The 21,244-nt window shown below is 45.6% G+C and overlaps 1 protein-coding gene across 1 annotated transcript in view; it reads left to right on the forward strand.

The window, feature by feature from the left end:
• pdhx (pyruvate dehydrogenase complex component X) overlaps window positions 1-21,244 on the forward strand; it is an 81,894-nt gene that overhangs the window by 15,664 nt on the left and 44,986 nt on the right. Inside the window, exons 3-5 of the mRNA XM_055939942.1 lie at window positions 6,330-6,430; window positions 18,204-18,382; window positions 20,655-20,753. Of these exons, the coding sequence (XP_055795917.1) occupies window positions 6,330-6,430; window positions 18,204-18,382; window positions 20,655-20,753 (379 nt within the window). The remainder of the gene's footprint in view (window positions 1-6,329; window positions 6,431-18,203; window positions 18,383-20,654; window positions 20,754-21,244) is intronic.

Consider the following 21,244-nt stretch of genomic DNA (forward strand, 5'->3'; position numbering starts at 1 on the left):
CAATATTCCCAGGTAAGAAGTTTTAGGTTGTAGTTATTATAGGAATTATCGGACTATTTCTCTCTATACGATTTGTATTTCATATACCTTTGACTATTGGATGTTCTTATAGGCACTTTTAGTTATGCCAGTGTAACAGTATAGCTTCCTTACCTCTCCTCGCCCCTACCTGGGCTCGAACCAGGAACACATCGACAACAGCCACCCTCGAAGCAGCGTTACCCATGCAGAGCAAGGGGAACAACTACTCCAAGTCTCAGTGCGAATGACGTTTGAAACGCTATTAGCGCACACCCCGCTAACTAGCTAGCCATTTCACATTGGTTACACCAGCCTAATCTTGGGAGTTGATAGGCTTGAAGTCATAAACAGCTCAATGCTTGAAGCATTTCAAAGAGCTGCTGGCAAAACGTATGAAAGTACTGTTTGAATGAATGCTTACAAGCCTGCTGGTGCCTACCATCACTGTCAGACTGCTCTATCAAATCATAGACTTAATTATAACATAATAACACACACAAATGAGGCTTAGGTCATTTAATATGGTCGAATCCGGAAACTATAATCTCGAAAACAAAACGTTTATTATTTCAGTGAAATACGGAACCGTTCCGTATTTTATCTAACGGGTGGCATCCATAAGTCTAAATATTCCTGTTACATTGCACAACCTTCAAAGTTATGTCCTAACGTAAAATTCTGTCAAATTAGTTCGCAACGAGCCAGGCGGCCCAAACTGTTGCATATACCCTGACTCTGCGTGCAATGAACGCAAGAGAAGTGACACAATTTCACCTGGTTAATATTGTATGCTAACCTGGATTTCTTTTAGCTAAATATGCCGGTTTAAAAATATATACTTCTGTGTATTAATTTTAAGAAAGGCATTGATGTTTATGGTTAGGTACAGTCGTGCAACGATTGTGCTTTTTTTCACATACGCTTTTGTTAAATCATTCCCCGTTTGGCGAAGTTGGCTGTCTTCACGCAGTTCGCAACAAGCCAGTGACAGCATTTCCCTAGTTAAAAGAAATTAATGTTAGCAGGCAATATTAACTAAATATGTAGGTTTAAAAATATATACTTGTGTATTGATTTTAAGAAAGGCATTGATGTTTATGGTTAGGTACACGTTGGAGCAACGACAGTCCTTTTTCGAGAGTGCCACTGCATCGATTATATGCAACGCAGGACACGCTAGATAAACTAGTAATATCATCAACCATGTGTAGTTAACTAGTGCTTATGATTGATTGTTTTTCATAAGATACGTTTAATGCTAGCTAGCAACTTACCTTGGCTTCTTACTGCATTCGCGTAACAGGCAGGCTCCTCGTGGAGTGCAATGTAAAGCAGATGGTTAGAGCGTTGGACTAGTTAAATGTAAGGTTGCAAGATTGAATCCCCGAGCTGACAAGGTAAAAATCTGTCGTTCTGTCCCTGAACAAGGCAGTTAACCCACCGTTCGTAGGCCGTCATTGAAAATAAGAATGTGTTCTTAACTGACTTGCCTAGCTAAATAAAAGTGTAACATTTTGTTATGAAAACTTGAAATCGGCCCTAATTAATGGGCCATTTCGATTAATCGGTCGATCTCTAGTCCAAGGCAGACGTGGTGAATTTGGATCCTAGCTCTCATTGGTGTGATAAGGTTCATGTGGTGTATCAGTTTGTCTGCATACGCAATCGAGGTGGTACGTTTCTGTAAGCTAAGCACACGGACAGTAGGTCGAGTTCAGGTGTGTCGTACATGAGCACTTAGTCCGTAACAAACTGGAGGACAGATGTTTTTAGCAACCCCTGGTAAAGTTTTATGTCTGTGTCAGTTCATGTCACGTCAGATTTGGCCCGGTCGAAGTGGTCAAGCCTCCGGCCGACGGGCCTCTGCACACACGCCAACAGTTATTCATTATTCGCACCACTGCCAGAAAGAGAGAAGACCGGGAAGAAACAATAATTTACCTTACCTACCTATAAGCTCGTTCAGTTTTTCGTTCTAACGTTTTCATGGAATGTTAGTGGTCATTTAAATCAAATTTATTTAGAACAACTTTTCCAGAAATATTTTTGCCAGCTCTGAGTTTTGAGGGAGCCCGCTCACCTGCGGAACAGCAGCACTACATCCCTGCCCATCCCCTTGTATTGTACGTTTGTGTCACCGTGTAACTTAATTCTATTGCAATTCCAGTGGAGTAGGGTTGAAAGGAGCAGGTGGTTGACTGTTTAAAACTTCTTATGGCTGCAATCCCAGTAACGGGATCGATATGACAAAATCAAAAAAAGGTGCAGGGCGCCAAATTCAAAAAACAGAAATCTCATAATTCAAATTCCTCAGACATTCATGTGTTTTATATCATTTTAAAGGTAATCTTGTTGTTAATCCCACCAAAGTGTCCGATTTCAAATAGGCTTTTCAGCAAAAGCACTACAAACGATTGTTAGGTCACCACAAAACCACAATAAGCACAGACATTTTTTTCAGCGAAAGATAGCTTTCACAAAAAACAGAAATAGAGAAAATTAATCACTAACCTTTGATTATCTTCATCAGTTGCCACTGATAGGACTTCATGTTACACAATACATGCATGTTTTGTTTGATAAAGTTCATATTTATATCAAAAATAGTTGCAAAAACTTCAAGTGATTTTGCATAGCCACATCGTTTCAACAGAAATACTCATCATAAATGTAGATGATAATACAAGTTATACAAATGGAATTATAGATATAGATACCTCTCCTTAATGCAACCGCTGTGTCAGATTTTAAAAAAAACTTTATGGAAAAATAAACCATGCAATAATCTGAGACGGAGCTCAGAACAATAGCCAAATTAGCCGCCATGTTGGACTCAACAGAAACCAGAAAATACATGATAAATGTTTCCTTACCTTTGATGAACTTCATCAGAATGCAGTCCTAGGAATCCTAGGTCCACAATAAATGCTTGATTTGTTCGATAATGTCCGTTATTTATTTCCAATTAGCTACTTTCGAATTGTTTACCAAACGCCCTAACCAAAGTCTCAGCACGTCCACTATAACGTGACGAAATGTCCAAAACTTCCGTTACAGTCAGTAGAAACATGTCAAACGATGTACTGAATCAATCTTTAGAATTTTGTTAACATACATCTTGAATAACGTTCCAACTGGAGAATTACATCGACTTCAATTGATCGATGGAACGAAGCTCACTCTCGCGTGAATGCGCCAGTTCAATGCGTGGGCACCTCATGGAAGTGATTACTCATTCCTGTCTCCTTCGGCCTCCCTTCACAATTAGAGTCATCAGACTAAGTTCTAGTGACTGTTGACATCTAGTGGAAGCCGTAGGAAGTGAAAACCCATCCATATCTCTCTGTATTTTCAATGAGTGCTTGGTTGAAAATCTGGCACCCCCAGAATGTATCCAAACAGGAAGTGGAACTTCTCAGTTTTTTGCCTGCCATATGAGTTCTGTTATACTCACAGACATAATTCAAACAGTTTTAGAAACTTCAGAGTGTTTTCTGTCCAATAATATGCACATATTAGCAACTATGACATAGGAGCAGGCCGTTTACTCGGATGCACCTCTGTGCACCTTTCATCCAAACTAGTCAATACTGCCCTTTCAGCCATAAGAAGTTAACTTTCAATATCGCTCATCACTGGCTAACCCCTTGGGTCATCTGGTGTTAAAACCACACACACATCCAATCTAGTCCTCCCTTCTTCCAGCTTTCTGGAGCTTCTGAGGTCAATATTCACTCCCACCTCTGCCCACTTCTTCCCTCACATCCTCTATGATCCTCCCACTACCCTCTCTCCCACAACTCTCCCTTTCTCTCTTCCTAAAAGTTGAGGTGATCTTTTACTAGGCAGGATATTGGAGCTGAGGATGGTGTTTCCCTGTATGGATGTGTAACTTCTCTCTCATTGTGTTATTGTGCTGACCTGAAGTGACCTTCCCATCCTAGGATCACCTATTGAAAATAAAGACTGACTCAATGTGACCCCTGCCCAATAGGCCCCAACATCCATCTTCCTCTTCTGCCTTGTCTTCACTCAATAACAATGGCCTCTTTTTAATAAAACATATTGAATCACTCCTCCCCGGTTTTAGACTTGCTTCTTTAGCCCCATAGGGAAATGTAGATGTATGAGAAATATTATGAAGAACATATACACTGCTCAAAAAAATAAAGGGAACACTTAAACATCACAATGTAACTCCAAGTCAATCACACTTCTGTGAAATCAAACTGTCCACTTAGGAAGCAACACTGATTGACAATAAATTGCACATGCTGTTGTGCAAATGGAATAGACAAAGGTGGAAATTATAGGCAATTAGCAAGACACCCCCAATAAAGGAGTGATTCTGCAGGTGGTGACCACAGACCACTTCTCAGTTCCTTGCTTCCTGGCTGATGTTTTGGTCACTTTTGAATGCTGGCGGTGCTCTCACTCTAGTGGTAGCATGAGACGGTGTCTACAACCCACACAAGTGGCTCAGGTAGTGCAGCTCATCCAGGATGGCACATCAATGCGAGCTGTGGCAAGAAGGTTTGCTGTGTCTGTCAGCGTAGTGTCCAGAGCATGGAGGCGCTACCAGGAGACAGGCCAGTACATCAGGAGAGGTGGAGGAGGCCGTAGGAGGGCAACAACCCAGCAGCAGGACCGCTACCTCCACATTTGTGCAAGGAGTAGCACTGCCAGAGCCCTGCAAAATGACCTCCAGCAGGCCACAAATGTGCATGTGTCTGCTCAAACGGTCAGAAACAGACTCCATGAGGGTGGTATGAGGGCCCGACGTCCACAGGTGGGGGTTGTGCTTACAGCCCAACACCGTGCAGGACATTTGGCATTTGCCAGAGAACACCAATATTGGCAAATTCGCCACTGACGCCCTGTGCTCTTCACAGATGAAAGCAGGTTCACACTGAGCACATGTGACAGACGTGACAGAGTCTGGAGACGCCGTGGAGAACGTTCTGCTGCCAGCAACATCCTCCAGCATGACCGGTTTGGCGTGGGTCAGTCATGGTGTGGGGTGGCATATCTTTGTGGGGCCGCACAGCCCTCCATGTGCTCGCCAGAGGTAGCCTGACTGCCATTAGGTACCGAGATGAGATCCTCAGACCCCTTGTGAGACCATATGCTGACACATGCACATTTGTGGCCTGCTGGAGGTCATTTGCAGGGCTCTGGCAGTGCTACTCCTTGCACAAAGGCGGAGGTAGCGGTCCTGCTGCTGGGTTGTTGCCCTCCTACGGCCTCCTCCACGTCTCCTGATGTACTGGCCTGTCTCCTGGTAGCGCCTCCATGCTTTGGACACTACGCTGACAGACACAGCAAACCTTCTTGCCACAGCTCGCATTGATGTGCCATCCTGGATGAGCTGCACTACCTGAGCCACTTGTGTAGGTTGTAGACTCCGTCTCATGCTACCACTAGAGTGAGAGCTCCGCCAGCATTCAAAAGTGACCAAAACATCAGCCAGGAAGCATAGGAACTGAGAAGTGGTCTGTGGTCACCACCTGCAGAATCACTCCTTTATTGAGGGTGTCTTGCTAACTGCCTATAATTTCCACCTTTTGTCTATTCCATTTGCACAACAGCATGTGCAATTTATTGTCAAACAGTGTTGCTTCCTAAGTGGACAGTTTGATTTCACAGAAGTGTGATTGACTTGGAGTTACATTGTGTTGTTTAAGTGTTCCCTTTATTTTTTTGAGCAGTGTACATCCACCAGAACCCCTTACTTTACACCCAGTACTGCTACTGTTTGAATTGAAGGGCAGTCCATAAGCGCAGATGAAAGATATCAAGGATCTGGCAAGATTCTGTATGGAGGAATGGTCTTCTCCAATCTCATAAAACATTTGAGAAAAAGCCTGTGTCGTTATCCTTGCAAGGGCAGGGTGCTGGAGTACTGAAAACGGGGGGCCAATAATTTTGACCCATATCTTTTTGAGATTTTGTTTTTATTACTTGTTAAACTAAATCTATTTTCTCTGAGCAATTGTATTAGTATATACTGTATAATAAATTGTCCCAATTCTTTTGCATACAATATACAGTAGCTCAGTTGTATTATTTTACACTGTATTGTTTTGCTCATCTTTATCAAGGGTGACTTTATGTACCTCACTGTTTGGCCTAATGATCAGTGTTACCACCATAGCAATATATCAGTTCTATATCTATGGTTTCATCATCCCTTAGAAATTGACTTTCTACACTGTCTCTCACCAATTTTTTTTCATGTAACTTTTTCCTTTCCCCAATTATTGGTCTTTGACATTGTAAGCGGTCTGACTGTTGCTGGTGTCCTGCAGGTGATGCGGTGGCGGCTGGCGATGCGCTCTGTGAGATCGAGACGGACAAGGCCGTGGTTACCCTGGAGTCCAATGATGACGGCGTCCTGGCCAAGATACTGGTGAGTGAACTGTGTTGTGTGTGTCAGTTCTTAGGGCTTCCCTCTTCTCCTTAATTGGCGGAACATCACTGATGTGCTTCGTGACCTCTGTCTCTGTGTGTGTGTGTGTGTGCGTGTTGTGTGAATATTAATGACTCTGCCAAAGACAGACCGATCACTTGTCTTTCATAAACACCGCGCCTCATGTTTGTCCCTCAGAACAGAGGGATGAAAGCAGTTTATCCTCCTCTGTCAGATCGATCTGGCAATGGTAGAAAGCCTTCAATTATGTCTTAACGAGAGAGAGTGAGAGGATATTGATGAAAACTCTGCTTTGCCTGTAAACCACTCTTTTCCTCCATCCTCTTATCAGAGTTAAATGATCCAGCAGTCATAATGACATACTTTTGTATATATTGTGTATGTGGACACCCCTTCAAATGAGTGGATTTGGCTATTTCAGCCACACCCGTTGCTGGCAGGTGTATAAAATTGAGCACAGAGCCATGCTATCTCCATAGGCTAACATTGGCAATAGAATGGCCTTACTGAAGAGCTCAGTGACTTTCAATGTGGCACTGTCCTAGGATGCCACCTTCCCAACAAGTCAGTTCATCAAATTTCTGCCCTGTTAGAGCTTCCTCGGTCAACTGTAAGTGCTGTTATTGTGAAGTGGAAACGTCTAGGAGCAACAACGGCTCAGCTGTGAAGTGGCAGCCTAGGCCACACAAGCTCACAGAACGGGACCACTGAAGCGCGTAGCGTGTAAAAATATTCTGTCCTCAGTTGCAACACTCACTACCGAGTTCAAAACTGCCTCTGGAAGCAACGTCAGCACAATAACTGTTCGTTGGGAGCTTCATGAAATGGGTTTCCATGGCCGAGCAGGCACACACAAGCCTAAGATCACCATGCGCTTTGCCAAGCATTGGCTGGAATGGTGTGAAGCTCGCCGCCATTGAACTCTAGAAACGTGTTCTCTGGAGTGATGAATCACGCTTCACCATCTGGCAGTCCGACGGACGAATCTGGTTTTGGCGGATGCCAGGAGAACACTACCTTTCCGAATGTGTAGTGCCAACTGTAAACCCTTTTCCTGTTTCAGCATGACATGACAGCACAAAGTGAGGTCCATACAGAAATGGTTTGTCGAGATCGGTGTGGAAGAACTTGACTAGCCTGCTCCGAGCCCTGAGCTCAACCTCATCGAACATCTTTGGGGTGAATTAAAAGTGCCCGACCTCGCTAATGCTCTCGTGGCTGAATGGAAGCAAGTCCCCGCAGCAATGGTCCAACATCTAGTGGAAAGCCTTCCCAGAAGAGTAGAGGCTGTTATAGCAACAAAGGTGGGACCAACTCTATATTAATGCCCATGAGTCTGGATTGTGTCCACATACTTTTGGTCATGTAATGTGTTTTTTGTATTTATTTTCAACCCAACATTCATCAACTAGCTAAGTGACACACACACACACACCCTTGCCTGTCCCACAGCTGATGCCATGGTCCCCTCTAGTCAGTCATCCGATCAGTGAGTGTCACATCGTTCAGAATAGTGTCCTAGTGGCAATTAGCCGTGTAAACCAGGCCACATAGCATAGTTCAGCGAAGCATACCCATGTTGTTCTAGTGCTGTGGTTCAGGTGATGTCTGAGTGTACCCTGAATAAAGAGCTGATTTGGCGTAATTACTTAGACAGATAGCAACACGTGTGCATAAACAAGAGTGTTGCTCTGGAAATGTAACGTTTCTCTGAGATCACTATCAGCAGGCGAAGTGTCTCTCTCATTGTTATATATTTTCAATTATTATAATTTCTCTGCCTTTTTTAGCCCTTGCTCTATTCTCATTCTCTTCGTGTTTTCTTTCTCTTCCTCTTTCTCTTCCCTCTCCCTCCTTCCGATCCATGTCTCTGCTGCCATGGGGATAAGGTAGTTTCCATGGCAACTGCCCAGGAGTTGGAGGAAGGGGCTTAGGAAGGCTAGAAGCTGGCAGAAAGAGGGAGAGCGATAATCCCCCCAGGTTCAGCCAGCATCCAGACCAACACCCCCACCCCTGAATACCCCAGACCCAGTCTCTACTGGGGGTATTAGAGAGGAAGCGTACCAGTCTCTCTGTGGATGTGTGTGTGCGTCCTGGTGTGTATCGTGTGTGTGTGTGGTGTTACTAGTATGAGCGACGTGTTTCCTGGCTGTGTGTGGAAGGGGCATGATGGCCTCTGCTCTTTGTAGATCACAGCACAGATTAGCCCACAGTGGTGTAGTAGTGGTGCTGTCTAAGCATGTACCCACTAGGATTCTAGTTTAGCAGCCAGTGTAACATCCGTGAACACACAAAAGGCTGATATGGCACATGTAGAGATCCCCCACACATTGATGGATTGGTGGGTGTGCAGGGATTTTCGAGATGGATTGATACGGTGGACAGAATGTACATTGAGGGGGGGAAAGTATTTGATCCGCTGCTGATTTCGTACGTTTGCCCACTGACAAAGAAATGATCAGTCTATAATTTTAATGGTAGGTTTATTTGAACAGTGGGAGACAGAATAACAACAAAAAAATCCAGAAAACGCATGTCAAAAATGTTGTATATTGATTTTCATTTTAATAAGGGAAATAAGTATGACCCCCTCTCAGAGATTTCTGGCTCCCAGGTGTCTTTTATACAGGTAACGAGCTGAGATTAGGAGCACACTCTTAAAGGGAGTGCTACTAATCTCAGTTTGTTACCTGTATAAAAGATACCTGTCCACAGAAGCAATCAATCAATCAGATTCCAAACTCTCCACCATGGCCAAGACCAAAGAGCTCTCCAAGGATGTCAGGGACAAGATTGTAGACCTACACAAGGCTGGAATGGGCTACAAGACCATCGCCAAGCAGCTTGGTGAGAAGGTGACAACAGTTGGTACGATTATTCGCAAATGGAAGAAAGACAAAAGAACTGTCAATCTCCCTCGGCCTGGGGCTCCATGCAAGATCTCACCTCGTGGAGTGGCAATGATCATGAGAACGGTGAGGAATCAGTCCAGAACTACACGGGAGAATATTGTCAATGATCTCAAGGCAGCAGTTTGCCAATGAACATCTGAATGATTCAGAGGACAACTGGGTGAAAGTGTTGTGGTCAGATGAGACCAAAATTGAGCTCTTTGGCATCAACTCAACTCGCCTTGTATGGAGGAGGAGGAGGAATGCTGCCTATGACCCCAAGAACACCATCCCCACCTTCAAACATGGAGGTGGAAACATTATGCTTTGGGGGTGTTTTTCTGCTAAGGGGACAGGACAACTTCACCGCATCAAAGGGACGATGGACGGGGCCATGTACCGTCAAATCTTGGGTGAGAACCTCCTTCCCTCAGCCAGGGCATTGAAAATGGGTCGTGGATGGGTATTCCAGCATGACAATGACCCAAAACACACGGCCAAGGCAACAAAGGAGTGGCTCAAGAAGAAGCACATTCCCATAGAAAATCTGTGGAGGGAGCTGAATATCCGAGTTGCCAAACGTCACCTCGAAACCTTAATGACTTGGAGAAGATCTGCAAAGAGGAGTGGGACAAAATCCCTCCCGAGATGTGTGCAAACCTGGTGGCCAACTACAAGAAAGGTCTGACCTCCTGTGATTGCCAACAAGGGTTTTGCCACCAGGTACTAAGTCATGTTTTGCAGGGGATCAAATTCTTTTTTCCCTCACTGTATGTCAACATTTAACGGTCGAGATAACTAGTGGCAAGATGGATGGATGTTTAGATGGATGGAAGAAGGAAAGGCTAGATGAAGATGGTCTGACATGGTCCACAGTGCTAACCTGACAGCATTTATCATGTCATTTATCACTCTGCTTCCCTCCATTCCTACATACTTTCTCATCAGGATGCTGTCATTTTAGGATAGATTCATCTTCCAGGGGGGAGTTTGTTGGCTGTGTCTCAGCTTAACTGACATCTTCCCTGCACTACAACTGGCCAAACCATGACTGTAAAAAGAATGGACAAAGCCATCCATCACGTTTCCAAGATGGCGTAGCAGTGTAGACGTCTTTGTCGTGTCGTGTCCCGTGTCCCTTGTATACATCTTTTTACATCTTTTTCTTCGCATATCTTTTAAAAATACTTTCTTAAACCTCAACTTCTAAATACTCTCCTGCAACCCGCCTCACCCAATGTGGCGTGGATCTGCTTTTTTCTAAAGTATTTCTATTTACTTCTGATCTGGAATCCATCTACTGAAGATAGCCAGCTAACTGCCTACCAGCTATCAGTTAGCAAACCATTGCTAGCGGTCATCAGCTAACCTTTAGCTCGGAAAGCTCTCGCTAGTTCGAACAACGTGACTAAAACCAGAGCATAACGGACCTATTTCTCTCCATATCCCCGGATTCCTACCGCAAACTCTGAACATTTTCATCTGGATCTTCGCAACTAGCTAACCACAATCCCGGGTGACCACTCCTGGCTAGCGTTTCCATCCCGGAGCAAGCACCAATTAGCCTGAAGCTAGCCCGGCTAGGGCTCCTGTGCTACCACTGAAGCCCACTCCTGGGCTACAATATCCGGACCCCTTTACTGCCGGTACGGAGCACGGAACCCTGCCGATCCTCTACGACTGGAATACCGACATAATCTGCCCGAGGACTCCAACAGGCCCCTCAGGCGTGACGCCCGCTGAAGGCCCATTCTGCTAACCTACTGGGCTTGCCTCCGCTGTACCCGTGCCCCACCATACCCTGGTCTGCACATTATGCCCAGAATCTATTCTACCACGCCCATAAATCTGCTCCTTTTATTCCTTGTCCCCAACGCTCTAGGCGACCAGTTTTGATAGCCTTTAGCCGCACCCTCATCCTACTACTCTTCTGTTCCTCGGGTGATGTGGAGGTAAACCCAGGCCCTGCATGTCCCCAGTCACCCTCATTTGTTGACTTCTGTGATCGAAAAAGCCTTGGCCTCATGCATGTCAACATCAGAAGCCTCCTCCCTAAGTTTGCCTTACTCACCGCTTTAGCACACTCTGCCAACCCTGATGTCCTTGCCGTGTCTGAATCCTGGCTTAGGAAGGCCACCAAAAACTCTGAGATTTCCATACCCAACTATAACACTTTCCGTCAAGATAGAACTGCCAAAGGGGGAGGAGTTGCAATCTACTGCAGAGATAGCCTGCAAAGTTCTGTCATACTTTCCAAGTCTATGCCCAAACAGTTCGAACTTATAATTTTAAAAATGAATCTCTCCAGAAATAAGTCTCTCACTGTTGCCGCCTGCTGCCGACCCCCCTCAGCTCCCAGCTGTGCCCTGGACACCATCTGTGAATTGATCGCTCCCCATCTAGCTTCAGAGTTTGTTCTGTTAGGTGACCTAAACTGGGATATGCTTAACACCCCGGCAGTCCTACAATCTAAGCTTGATGCCCTCAATCTCACACAAATCATCAAGGAACCCACCAGGTACAACCCCAAATCCGTAAACATGGGCACCCTAATAGACATTATCCTGACCAACTTGCCCTCCAAATACACCTCTGCTGTCTTCAATCAAGATCTCAGTGATCACTGCCTCATTGCCTGTATCCGCCACGGGTCCACGGTCAAACGACCACCCCTCATCACTGTCAAACGCTCCCTAAAACACTTCTGCGAGCAGGCCTTTCTAATCGACCTGGCCCGGGTACCCTGGAAGGATATTGACCTCATCCCGTCAGTTGAGGATGCCTGGTCATTCTTTAAAAGTTACTTCCTCACCATATTAGACAAGCATGCTCCGTTCAAAAAATGCAGAACCAAGAACAGATATAGCCCTTGGTTCACTCCAGACCTGACTGCCCTCGACCAGCACAAAAACATCCTGTGGCGAACTGCAATAGCATCGAAGAGCCCCCGCGATATGCAACTGTTCAGGGAAGTCAGGAACCAATACACGCAGTCAGTCAGGAAAGCAAAGGCCAGCTTTTTCAAGCAGAAATTTGCATCCTGTAGCTCTAACTCCAAAAAGTTCTGGGATACTGTAAAGTCCATGGAAAACAAGAGCACCTCCTCCCAGCTGCCCACTGCACTGAGGCTAGATAACACGGTCACCACTGATAAGTCCGTGATAATCGAAAACTTCAACAAACATTTCTCAATGGCTGGCCATGCCTTCCACCTGGCGACTCCAACCTTGCTCAACAGCCCCGCCCCCCCCCGCTGCTACTCGCCCAAGCCTCCCCAGCTTCTCCTTTACCCATATCCAGATAGCAGATGTTCTGAAAGAGCTGGAAAACCTGGACCCATACAAATCAGCTGGGCTTGACAATCCGGACCCCCTATTTCTGAAACTGTCCGCCGCCATTGTCGCACCCCCTATTACCAGCCTGTTCAACCTCTCCTTCGTATCATCTGAGATCCCCAAGGATTGGAAAGCTGCCGCTGTCATCCCCCTCTTCAAATGGGGAGACACCCTGGACCCAAACTGTTACAGACCTATATCCATCCTGCCCTGCCTAGCTAAGGTCTTCGAAAGCCAAGTCAACAAACAGATCACTGACCATCTCGAATCCCACCGTACCTTCTGCGCTGTGCAATCCGGTTTCCGAGCCGGTCACGGGTGCACCTCAGCCACGCTCAAGGTACTAAACGATATCATAACCGCCATCGATAAAAGACATTACTGTGCAGCCGTCTTCATCGACCTGGCCAAGGCTTTCGACTCTGTCAATCACCATATTCTTATCGGCAGACTCAATAGCCTCGGTTTTTCTAATGACTGCCTTGCCTGGTTCACCAACTACTTTGCAGACAGAGTTCAGTGTGTCAAATCGGAGGGCATGTTGTCCGGTCCTCTGGCAGTCTCTATGGGGGTACCACAGGGTTCAATTCTCGGGCCGACTCTTTTCTCTGTATACATCAATGATGTTGCTCTTGCTGCGGGCGATTCCCTGATCCACCTCTACGCAGACGACACCATTCTGTATACTTCCGGCCCTTCCCTGGACACTGTGCTATCTAACCTCCAAACGAGCTTCAATGCCATACAACACTCCTTCCGTGGCCTCCAACTGCTCTTAAACGCTAGTAAAACCAAATGCATGCTTTTCAACCGTTCGCTGCCTGCACCCGCACGCCCGACTAGCATCACCACCCTGGACGGTTCCGACCTAGAATATGTGGACATCTATAAGTACCTAGGTGTCTGGCTAGACTGCAAACTCTCATTCCAGACTCATATCAAACATCTCCAATCCAAAATCAAATCTAGAGTCGGCTTTCTATTCCGGAACAATGCCTCCTTCACTCACGCCGCCAAACTTACCCTAGTAAAACTGACTATCCTACCGATCCTCGACTTCGGCGATGTCATCTACAAAATAGCTTCCAATACTCTACTTAGCAAACTGGATGCAGTTTATCACAGTGCCATCCGTTTTGTTACTAAAGCACCTTATACGACCCACCACTGCGACCTGTATGCCCTAGTCGGCTGGCCCTCGCTACATGTTCGTCGTCAGACCCACTGGCTCCAGGTCATCTACAAGGCTATGCTAGGTAAAGTGCCGCCTTATCTCAGTTCACTGGTCACGATGGCTACACCCACCCGTAGCACGCGCTCCAGCAGGTGTATCTCACTGATCATCCCTAAAGCCAAAACCTCATTTGGACGCCTTTCCTTCCAGTTCTCTGCTTTTCTGCTCTTTTGCACACCAGTATCTCTTCTTGCACATGATCATCTGATGATTTATCACTCCAGTGTTAATCTGCTAAATTGTAATTATTCGATTTATTGCCTACCTCATGCCTTTTGCACACATTGTATATAGATTCTCTTTTTTCTACCATCTTATTGACTTGTTTATTGTTTACTCCATGTGTAACTCTGTGTTGTTGTCTGTTCACACTGCTATGCTTTATCTTGGCCAGGTCGCAGTTGCAAATGAGAACTTGTTCTCAACTAGCCTACCTGGTTAAATAAAGGTGAAATATTTTTTTTTTTTTAAATCATTCATTTCTATGTGAAGACTCAATAGATCATTGAAGTCAAATGAAGTGAGTTAAGATGGCGTCTCATGGAGACATATTGTGGAGTTAGAGCTACTCGAGGAAGTGATGTTGCAGGCTAGCTCTGTGCTGCCCCCTCAAATTGAGTAATGCTGCGTTTACCTGGTATGAGGTAGACTTCAATCCGGATGTCATTGTTTTCAATGAGAGCACAATGGTAAATGCTGTTGAAGCTGGCAGTGAATGCCATCAGCCGCCACGGTAGATGGGACTTGCCGCCAGAGTTCAAATATTTGAACTTTTGCCGTCTGCCGTAGCATTGTTTTCTACCGGATGTTGATTTGCTCTGAAATCACCATAGCAACGCATCCCGTCGTGCTGGCTTGCTTTTGCCATCACCGTCATTCTTGCTTTTGCCATCACCGTCATTCTTGCTTTCTTGTCCCGCAATGTCGACTGGTATGCCGGTTTTTGCATCCCTCGTCTAAACGCAGCATAACTCAAGTTGATGGCTGACCGGGATACTGCATGCTGCCATTAGCAACTCAACTTCTCTGTACGATTTTAAAATAATTGGTTGAAGGACATACATCTGGTGTATTAGAAGCAATTATTGGTACCATGTTTGTCTTCGAAAGTGTTTATTTACACGAAGATTGACCACAAAGATTGCCATGTCCCTTTTCACTATAATGGAGGATCATGCTTTCTGCCAATAATACCTGCAGTAGCGGTGGGCCTTGAACTTCTGTGGCATTAATGAGAAGGGCCTGTTGTTCTCCCCTGGGCCGAAGCCTTATGAAGAGAAGAACAGAAAGGCCCGCATGTTGAATATTCTCCCAATTTACCACCTTTATAGGCAACGTTTCAATCCAACACAGATCTTCGTCTGGTCTTTGGAATTATACAAAATGCATAGGTTAACCTCATAAATGGTGTTTCGTTATATCATTTATGAACTAGTTGATATATTCAGGATAGACCCCGTAGGAACACTATACTCACTGATCTCCCTCGTATGCTTTAATTTATCAGATTGAGAATGCAGACGAATCAAAAGCCCTGGGAGAGAGAGGGCTGCTGGGGAAAAGCCCTCCTCTGGACTCTAATTAGACTAGTCTGCCCAGTAACAGGATATAGGATTCAATCATATCGCCTCAAATCCCTATTTGTCTCGCTCTCCTGGCAGATCAATACACTCACACAGAGGCACACGCGCGCGGGCGCACACACACACACACACACAACAAATCAATACAGTATATTATTATTCCAAGAGTCTCCAAATAAGCCAACCTCTTCCCCACCTCTTCCTTTTTCTTTGATCTGGAGGCGAGGGACTAATTGTCTACTGTTTACAAGTCACGGGTCTCAAGCCTATCCTTGTTGAGGGTGGAAGTCTGGGTGTGAGAGTCTTGAATTGTATCAGAGATCACAAGAGCATAGTGTATCTAATCAATGGTAATTTTCTGAAATCCGTGCATAGCCCGCTAAAAATGGTGTCCTCCTCATCCAAATCTTGACTTATTGTTCTTCACTGAAACCAGGCAGGTCTTCTAATGTGTGTCAGTCAGGTTGAACCTGTGCCATTTCACTGTCTGCTGAGGTCGGAGGTGCTGCTCAGGTATTTGGCTAAGTGCCTGTGTTTGCTATGATGTGACGGAATGGTTCAGGACCGGCACTGTCCTTTTACAACCAGGTGGCAGTGTTGAGCCCCACACTAGCAGTGTGTTACACTCTTCTCCCGTTTCTCTCTCTGTGTGCCTTTGTGCTCTTGCGTCTTTGATGCAGACATCCACATAAGACGGCACCCCATCTGTGAATAAGTGGAAAGAAAGGGACGATGATAAGGTGTGTGTGTGTGTGTGCGTGCGTGCGTGTGTAAAGGCTGTGAATGACACAGCCCCCAGCTGCAGCTTCTTCGAGAGCTGTGTTAAACGTCTATAAATACCTGCTTGTCTAACTGGTGTTTATAGAGAGCCTAATGGTAGGGAGAGAGCATCGCTGGTCTCTCACTCACTCTCACACACACCAGTTACATGCATTGTGTGGCACAGTATTGTGCAAGACTGTGGTTGTATGTTTTCTTGTTCATTGCTCAGTATGTGTTCTTGTATTTGCAGCCCCACAGTCACATTGGAATTGAATGGGTTTGTTTTGTAGCACAATAGAGTTGTGTGCCTATTGGGATGGTGGTTGTCAGAGGCAGTTTGAAATACTGCGGTGTTGCATTCATTCAATCAAATGAAGATATGTGGATTATGATGGGGATATACTAATCTGTCATGCCCTTCAGACAGCTGTATGACCCAGCCAGGCTAGGGTCAGGGGTCACAGCCAGGGCTAAAGTTCAGTGTCATGTCACATCCAACTGTCCTGGTAATCCTGTCATTTCTCATTGTGGTGAATGTAACCAACATAGCCACATAGTCCTACTGTATGTGGTAATGGCATTTCTAAAGCCATGAGGCCCTGCCATTTATTGATCACCTTACACTGGGCCAGAGGTGCCATGGACACACACACACACACACACTACCTGTAGCACCTTGCATATGGACAGGAAGCCACATATATAGTCACACAACGAACATGCCAGACCGGGTAGTCTTGGTACTTTCATGCGTCGGGGATGTTGTGCCACCAGCTATTTTGTAGTAAACAACACTGTTTTTTTCCCTCGCTGCCAAAGCAGTCTCACATCTTCCCTAGTTACCTACTATCCAATGGACAATAGACATTAGCCTACCTTTTTGCTTTTAGGAATCCCTTGCCTTGACTCAGTGAGACGTGGTATGAAAGCGTTTTTGACGGTTGTACTGAGGGGAGTATCCTGGTGTGCCTGGCTGGCTGGCTGGCTGGCTGGCTGGCTGGCTGGCTGGGAGCGCAGGTGGTCTCATCCTGCTGTTGTTTCTGGTTAGCTGGAGTCCGTGGTCTTATTGGAGCACATCTATTGTTTAGATGCCACTGGGGAGGTGGTGACTGGGTTCAAAGCTATCTGACATTCAGCCAGTTACAAGGGCTTGTGTTCTGATCTTATGCAGAAACCAATTGCCTGATCAATTTCAGTGTCGCCATGATTGAAAGGGACCGCTTTCCCTGTCGGCAACAGCGGTTGTTATTTGTGTTGTTTTTCTCTTTTCTGATGAGCGGAGCTACGCCCTTTAGCAGGAATGACAGCTCCGTAAGTGGATACCATTTAGAAATAGATGGAGTGTTACAGCCTGCCTCATCCATTGTGCCTGGCCTCTCATTTAGAACTAATCAATATTGACCGGGGAAAACACCTTGCTGACTATGAAGGGGTGGAGACATCCATGCTGTGCCTTAATGACACTTTTAGAGACCAAGATGAAGAGAAAGATGGATATTGAGATCGAATCGATGGGGGGGTGAAGGAACAGTAAGCATTCATTCCCCCCTCCATTAGAGTACTTGGCCTTGTGTGTTTTGTCAGAACAGAGGTGAGGGGAAATGAAGTGAATTGAGGAGGCAGTGTGGACAGACACACAGTGGATGGAAAGGTCTGCCTATGGTCCCTCTGGTAGCAGTAACAGATTATGTCAAGAGGTAATGATCTTTTGAAAACCCTCCTCCTGGTGGTTCTTTCCATTTCTTCCTATAATTTGTTCTCTCCCTTTCTAGTTCCTCACTTCTTCTTCCCCCTAATGCTCTTTCTTTCTCGTTCTTATGTGCTTTCTTCCCCTCTCTGTTTCTCCACCTCTCCTCAGTCTTCTTGCGCATTCTGAGTCAAATACAAATGCAGCTTGATAGTGATTATTATTCTAATAAAAGGTCATGTGTCTCTGCGTGTCCTCAGATGGAGGAGGGCAGTCGTGCCGTGCGTCTGGACACTTTCATTGCCCTCATGGTGGAGGAAGGGGAGGACTGGAAGACGGTGGAGATCCCGCCCCCCGTGGCAGCCACCCCAGCTCCTCCCCCTCCGGCAGCCCCCGCTGCACCCCCACCACATCCCCCCAGAGCAGCCTCCACAGGACCGTGAGTCTCACCTCTCTCCTCTTCTTCCTCTCTCCCACTATTACATCACTCTACTCAGGCATTCTAATCAACAAATCATTAAATTAATCAGTAAATCAATTGGTATTTGTGTAGTGCTTTTCACAAATATACAAACATTTGTCAAAAGTGCTTGATAGCAACCTTGGCATGACCCTGTAAAGAGCAAATAGATGCTTCAGTGGTAAGGAAGAAACCCCCAAGGTAGGAAGAAACCTTGAGAGGAACTAGACTACAGCTGAAGCCCATCTTCTTTTGCCTGGCCAGATATACTTTCAGAATACATGCAACTTTTTTTCCTATTCTTAGGGTCTCCACCATCACACAACATGCTGTGTAAGACTACTGTCCCTTTCCACATCCATGTTAAAACGCAAGAGATACTCTCCTGCCTTATTGACACACATAGGACAGGAGCTGGTAGTAAACATCAAATCAGGGCCTATTTGATTTTTTTTTTGCTGAATTGGTGTGTGTTTCCACTGTCCACTTATGTTCCCATTTTCACCCAAAGCTTTCTCAAATGAAGCAGGGTTAAGTGATCTGCATTTGTGAAAGAACAAGCGTCCTGTTAAATTGGTGTTAGTTCGGAATGAGACTGGAAATGGAATCTAAAAGGCACTTGACTTCAATAAGTGTTTGCTAATTTGAGCAGTACCACTGTCGTTATCCTCAGTCTAAATTGAGAAGGCGTGAGAGCAGTGTCATTTCAAGGTTTTTAGGATTGAAGTGGGTGTTAAGGCCCAAAGTCAGAGACATAAAATCTGTCCTTTAGAACAGTTTAATCGCTCCTCTATTAAAATGTCACAGGGCGAAGCATTTATGCTCATAGCTGCTTTTCTTTTAGCCTTTTTAGGTGAAATTGAATCTCATCAAACGAAATGGTATTTGTCACATACTTCGTAAAACAACTAGTGTAAACTAACAGTTAAATGCTTACTTACGGTAGTGAATGGTAATGCAGGTGCATGTTTCGAACTGTCTAGAACAGGGGTCGGGAACCTATGGCTCCTGAGCCAGGTGTGGCTCTTTTGATGATTGCATCTGGCTCGCAGATAAAACAAAATATTCTCACTTTTTTTAAATTATTTTTTATTTATTTTTTTCCCCCCTTTTTTCCCCAATTTTCGTGGTATCCAATCGATAGTAATTACTATCTTGTCTCATCGCTACAACTCCCGTACGGGCTCGGGAGAGACGAAGGTCGAAAGCCATGCGTCCTCCGAAGCACAACCCAACCTGCTTCTTAACACAGCACACCTCCAACCCGGAAGCCAGCCGCACCAATGTGTCGGAGGAAACACCGTGCACCCGCCCCCCTCGGTTAGCGCGCACTGCGCCCAGCCCACCACAGGAGTCGCTGGAGCGCGATGAGACAAGGATATCCTTACCGGCCAAACCCTCCCTAACCCGGACGACGCTAAGCCAATTGTGCGTCGCCCCACGGACCTCCCGGTCGCGGCCGGCTGCGACAGAGCCTGGGCGCGAACCCAGAGACTCTGGTGGCGCAGCTAGCACTGCGATGCAGTGCTCTAGGCCACTGCGCCACCCGGGAGGCCTATTCTCACTTGTTTTAATCCATCCATCGATTTTTCACTGCTCATGTCCTGTTCAGGGCTGCAGGAGCAATTGTCCATTATTTTAATTAAATGATACTGGCCTACGTTGGCCGTTGCTAGGTAAAACAGGTAAACGCCTCCTTTTGAATCAGTCTGCTCGGTCATTAGCTCAAAGCTAACCCTTCGACGAAGAAGATGGCGAAAAGAAAAAAAGATGACGAGTATCGTACATTTCAGGACGAATGGACCGAAGAATTCGCCTTTGTGGAGAGAGCAGGTTCTGCGGTGTGTCTAATTTGCAATGACAAAATTACATCGATGAAACGGTCGAATGTAAAGCGGCACTTCGACAAATTCAGAGGCTTATTATACTGACATTTAGTTGAATTCACTTTTAAAATATATTATAGGGCTCTCACTGAAATAAATTTCCAAATGTTTTGCTTTCATGGCTCTCTTAGTCAGAAAGGTTCCCGACCCCTGGTCTAGAATGTACACAAACTGAGTGCATTGACAGCTTAATGGGCTGAAGACTATATGGTCTACATAAGCTGAAAAATAACACATTCTGAAAAAATATTTGTTGACTTCATGTTCTCTGACCAATCAGGACATGCTTATGGTCAGATTAACTGTGTGTCTGTGTGTCTCTCTGTCCCTGTTTCTGTGTGTCCTGTCTTTTCCTCTCCCCCCAGGTTGCGGTTGAGCCCGGCAGCCAGACACATCCTGGACACACACGGTCTGGACCCCCAGCTGGCCACCCCCACTGGACACAGGGGCATCATCACCAAGGAGTGAGTTCACATACGAGATGTGTTCAGCGTGGGGAAGTGTAATGAATAGGACGGACATGGTTCCCCTCTTCAAATCTAGCTACAGACTGTCAAATGTTTTGTGACTTTAGTGTGGGTACTGGGTGGTTTATGTGTGTTATACACTACTGAGCAAGTTAAAATAGTGCAGAGCTCTCTGAGGAAGAAATAACAATCTAACTGACAAAAACAAACGAGAGATGTTGTGAATGAAAGGGGAGAGAGGAGAGTACGGTGTGAAGTGACAGAAATTCACTGAGTGAAAAAGTTATCAAGTTGCCAGGTGCTTTAACCCTGTTATGTGGGTGTGCTCACACCAGAGGAAACTGTAAGCGCAAACAACACACACACACACACAACTTTAATGGCCACCTGCTGTCACGCAGGGTCTGATGGAACGTTCTAGTTACCCAAATCGCACCCTACTGGGGAATCTCATTAAGACACAGCTGTCTCCATGGCAACCCAGTTTC

This window comes from Salvelinus fontinalis, chromosome 12 (genome assembly GCF_029448725.1).
Source record: "Salvelinus fontinalis isolate EN_2023a chromosome 12, ASM2944872v1, whole genome shotgun sequence".
NCBI classification, from domain to species: Eukaryota; Metazoa; Chordata; class Actinopteri; order Salmoniformes; family Salmonidae; genus Salvelinus; species Salvelinus fontinalis.